The 5,259-nt window shown below is 48.6% G+C and overlaps 1 protein-coding gene across 1 annotated transcript in view; it reads right to left on the bottom strand.

Moving 5' to 3' along the window:
- Window positions 1-5,019, bottom strand: part of PTPN11 (protein tyrosine phosphatase non-receptor type 11) — a 100,602-nt gene extending 95,583 nt beyond the window's left edge. Inside the window, 1 exon segment of the mRNA XM_017889530.1 lies at window positions 4,792-5,019. Coding sequence (XP_017745019.1) covers window positions 4,792-4,805 — 14 coding nt within the window. The 5' untranslated portion in view covers window positions 4,806-5,019.
- Window positions 5,020-5,259: the final 240 nt, after the last annotated feature.

A 5,259-nucleotide genomic window follows, 5' to 3' on the forward strand; every position in this document is an offset into this window, starting at 1 on the left:
AAAAAAAAAAAAAAAAAAAAAAATTCAAATTTCATTTTGGTACTAGCTTTATCAAATTAATTTGATGCTGGCATAAAAGTCTGTCTCCCTCCCTAAATTCAGTGCTCCTCACGAACATGGATAGTATTTTTCCTATTTCAGTGTTGTCAAAGAGCATCAGATATACACATTTGCTCAAGGCACAAAGTCCTCCAAAATTCACAGTAAGAACTGGGCTGCATTTTAGGGCATCTGAATCCATTTCAGGGTCTCCAATCCTTGGTTGGGGTCCACAACACCCAGAGACCTTGCCAACACCACTTTTTGCCTCTTTCTTCCTTAAAAACGTTGGCGTTGGATGGCAAGTGCTGTCTGTGTTTCCCAGAGGGAAGGGGAATAAACTGAGTTTCTCGATTGTTCTGTGGCTGCCTAACAAAGTACACCACGGCCTGCTAGGAACAATTACAAACATGAGTTGGCTCTGCTTTTCCAGCATCATGTGCCACGCATAACAGTCTCCACATTGACCATGGACATGAGGGATAAGTCATCTTAGCAGCGGCCTCTGCACTTGAGCAACTCTAACCAAAAACTTGGCCTTACATCAGGACCTAACGTTAATAAAGACATCCCAGTTTCAACTGGAAAGACACAGAACTGTTATTTTTCAGCAAGGCAAGTTTATTTACTCCTGCAGGAGATAAACAAACGTGGCCACCAGGGAGAGCCCAGGACAAAACGTACTTGACCTGCAAGAGATAAACCAAAAGCCTCCAGTCTCAGAACAAGCTCAATTTTCTGCCCCCTCAGCTCATCGTCGCGTATGGATTTCAGAGGAACAAAAACAGATGTAAAGGAGGTACCACAGGATGAAGGAAGAGTTGGAAAATACAGGCAGCTTTGTTGGTTTCACAAAGGCAGAGAAGGGCAAAGAAGCAACCTCAAAATCTAAACCCAGTACTATCACTGCTACATGATCAAGGAAGAAGTCACTTCATTGCTCAATGCCTTAGTTTCCCTACCTATGATGCTGAGAGATATCAGTACATTGAGTATACTTACATTTTAATTACTGGATGCATACAAAAGTCTAACCCAAAAGGAGTTATTTTGATAATTAAGCAAAACAAAATTCAGACCACTAATCGTCATTCGGGCATCAGCTCATACGATCACCTTCTCTAAATCACCTATCAAAACTAACTGCATTCTCCCATCCTCACATTTCTGTAGGATTTTTTTCCCTCCTAGAATTTATTACTACCTGAAATTGTCCTATTTAGTCATGTGTTTGTCTGCTCTCTCTCAGCCATGAAAATAGCAATATTGGCTGGGCACGATGGCTCACGCCTGTAATCCCAGCACTTTGGGAGGCCGAGGCGGGTGGATCACCTGAGGTCGGGAGTTCGAGACCAGCCTGACCAACATGGAGAAACCCCGTCTCTACTAAAAATACAAAATTAGCCGGGCGTGGTGGCGCATGCCTGTAATCCCAGCTACTCGGGAGGCTGAGGCAGGAGAATCGCTTGAATTTGGGAGGCAGAGGTTGTGGTGAGCTAAAATCGTGCCATTGCACTCCAGCTTGGGCAACAAGAGTGAAACTCCGTCTCAAAAAAAAAAAAGAAAGAAAGAAAGAAACTAGCAATATTTTCCTATCTTACTGCTTTATCCTGCCTGGCTCATTAACTTCCTGTTGAATGAATTAATACTAGGTTAAAGTAATTTGAAGGCCGGACACAGTGGCTCATGCCTGTAATCCCAGCACTTTGGGAGGCCAAGGCAGGAAGATCACTTGAGCCCAGGAGTTTGAGACCAGTCTAGCCAACCTGGCAAAACTCTGTCTCTACAAAAAAATACAAAAATTAGCTGGGTGTGGTGGTGTACACTTGTAGTCCCAGTAATCAGCAAGCTGAGAAGGAAGGATGGATTGAGCCTAGGAAAACAAGGCTGCAGTGATCGCACCACTGCACTCCAGCCCCGGCAACAAAGTGAGACTCTCAAAAAAAATAATAACAACAATAATAATAAAATTCTAGGGCTGGGCAGGGTGTCTCACGCCTATAATCCCAACACTGCAAGAGGCCAAGGTGAGAGGATCACTTGAACCCAGGGGTTTGAGACTGCCCTGGGCAACACAGTGAGACCCCATCTCTATTCAAACAATTTAAAAATTTTAAAAAAACAATAAAATTTTAGGAAATATAAACTAATATATAGTGACAGAAAGCAGAACAGTGGCTGCCTAAGAACAAACAAGGGATTACAAAAAACATGAGGCAAAATTACGAGGGGCGATAGATGTGTTCATTATCTTGACTGTGGTGGTGGTTTCCCACGTGTATATGTATGTCAAAACTGATCAAATTGTACATTTAAATATATGCATTTAATTGCATGTCATTTATAGCTCATTAAGGCTGGTTAATAAAACAGACTTATAATCCAAAAAATGATAAATCATTCAAAATTCTGTGTATTATGTCCATAATCTGGCTTTTTGGGTGGTACACAATACCAGGGCTGGAGGGGAGAAGGAATTACTCCATTTCAAACTGTCATCTTTAACACTTGCTGCTTTGACTATGCCCACACTTCCATGCTTCTAAACTAACAAACTGGACAATGTAGGGTCTATTACTACGCAGATCTTTTCCCAACCCTCAGCCCCCTAAAGCAGCAGATCCTTACTTGTCTGGAAGAGCAGACACCAGGAACAAAAGGCTCAATGACTATTAGACAGATTAAAGAATAGACAACTGTTTATTTAAAAGCTCCCTAAAGAATTAGAACATTTGAGGCTATACACTGTTCCGTTGAAATGCAGTTATATATTACCCAGATCTGCAAGCACTTGCCAACAGACCTGTCCAAGTCACTCACTTCCTACCAGTTGTTTTCTTTTTTCTCCCCTTTTTAAATTCCAGATCTATGTAAGAATAACATGCCAGGTGTGTTTAGAGGAGACATTCCTAATATTGTGAAAAATCTCATTCAGGCCGGGTGCGGTGGCTCACACCTGTAATTCCAGCACTTTGGGAGGCCAAGGCAGGAGGATCTCGAGGTCAGGAGTTTGAGACCAACCTGGCCAACACAGTGAAACCCCGTCTCTACTAAAAATACAAAAATTGGCCGGGCACGGTGGCTCACGCTTGTAATTCCAGCACTTTGGGAGGCCGAGGCGGGCAGATCACAAGGTCAGGAGATCAAGACCATCTCGGCTAACATGGTGAAACCCCGTCTCTACTAAAAACACAAAAAATTTGCCGGACGTCGTGGCGGGCACCTGTAGTCCCAGCTACTCCAGAGGCTGAGGCAGGAGGATGGCTTGAACCTGCGAGGCGGAGCTTGTAGTGAGCCGAGATTGTGCCACGGCACTCCAGCCTGGGCAAGAGAGGGAGACTCAGTCTCAAAAAAAAAAAAAATTAGCTGGGCATAGTGGCACGCCGGTAGTCCCAGCTACTTGGGAGGTTGAGGTAGGAGAATCACTTGAACCTAGGAGGCGGAGGTTGTGGTGAGCCGAGATCGTGCCACTGCACTCCAGCCTGGGCTGTTAACAGAGTGAGACTCCATCTCAAAAAAAGAGAAAAAAAAAAAAAGAAAGAAAAATCTCATTCAAATAGCCTCAATAGCTTGAATCGTTTTTTAAATGTCTGAGACAGTGGCCATAATTGAACAACCATGGAAAAGAACAGACAATGGGTCTTAAGTGTGAGCGGTATATAGAGGGACTATATGAAATAGCAGGATCATTATCTGAAAACAGGTCACACTACTGTTTGACAACAAAATTAAGGCTTACAAGTGGTTAGCAATAGTTACAAAATAATAGAAGCAACATAGTGATTAAAAGTAGGGATTCTGTCTCCACCACCTACTAGCTGTGAGGTTAGGCAATCTACTTAACCTCTCCCAAACTCGGTTTACTCATCTTTACAATGGGGATAATAGTAGCCATCTGATAGGGCTGTCGTCAGAACTAAGCAAATGTTAGCTATTAGCAGTAATAGTACCCTGATCTTTCAAAGGATCTCATTAACTCACTAATTCTCCTTAGTTTCAAGTCTTGTCATTTACTAGCATGTTGCTTCTGGGCCTCGGTTTCCTCATCCATAAAACGGGTACCAGTAAAGTGACCTGACTGTTAAGGTTGCAGTGAAGGATTAAATAACGAGATGCGGCTCCCTTCCTTTCCATCTCCCAAAGCGAAGATCGCAGAGGAAGGAAATACTTCTAGTGGCTGCAGATACAGTCAGTTTTTCCATTTCTGGCACGTGAGCGGTGGGAGAAAAAGAAGACACAAAGGGGCACATAAAAGGGTCAGGGGTCCTTCGTGAGTCCCCAAATGCACGCAAGTGGCACAGTGACCCAGAACGACTACACCACTGGGGGCCCGGCCCCGCGCAACTCCCATCTCGTGTCCCAAGGAGCCTCCCCAAGTGAGCAGGGTTATTTCGGAATCACCATGAGGCAATTCTCATGAGGCAATGGGTCAGGAATGCGGCGCTGAGCCGGGCCGCTGGCGCCCGTGGTTCCCTAGGCGGCTCTACCTGCCCCGGGCCTGACGGGCATCCCCGGGGCTGCCGCAGCCGGAACTCGGGGAGGCAGGAAATGAATGGGGACCCAAGGGGTGGGGGCGCGGTGGGGCCGGCCCCCGGGCCGAGGAGGGACAGGGGACGAGGAGGGAACTGGCCCCCAATCCCGATCCGGGGCGGGAGCCCGAAGCCCGGCCGGGGCGCCCCCTTCCGGACGGGGCTGACCGAACGCGGCGGTGGCCGGGCCGAGGCCCGGGCCGGGGCCCTCGGGGCTCCTCACCTCCGCGATGTCATGTTCCTCCCGCCCTCCGGCTCCGCGACGGACCCGCTCCTTGCTCAAGCTCCGCTAGGCTCGGTCACATCGGGCTGGCCCGAGGGAGGCCCGCTCGGGACCGGACGCGGGGCAGAGCCAGCCGGCCGCGCACAGACCCCCCTCCAGGCCTGGGGATCCCGGAGACTGTGCAGCCGCCCCCCGGCCCGGCTCGCTCCTCCTCCGCCCCCGCCCTTCGCCGCCGTCGCCCCCGTGATGTCACCGCTCGCGACGCCCGCCGCCACTTCCTGCTTCCCGTCAGCCGAGGACCGAGCCACGGCCGGGAATGGCAGCGCGGGGGTTCCGCGGAGGCGCTAAGCGCAGCGTCCAAAGCATCCTTGCTTCCTCCCGGAAACCGCGGCCGACGGGTGTGAGCTGCGCGCTCGGCGTCTAAGCCACTCCACCGACCGGGCGCGTCCGGGCCCACTGCCACATCGA

The sequence above is a fragment of the Rhinopithecus bieti genome, unplaced genomic scaffold, assembly GCF_001698545.2.
Source record: "Rhinopithecus bieti isolate Rb0 unplaced genomic scaffold, ASM169854v2 scaffold_19610, whole genome shotgun sequence".
NCBI classification, from domain to species: Eukaryota; Metazoa; Chordata; class Mammalia; order Primates; family Cercopithecidae; genus Rhinopithecus; species Rhinopithecus bieti.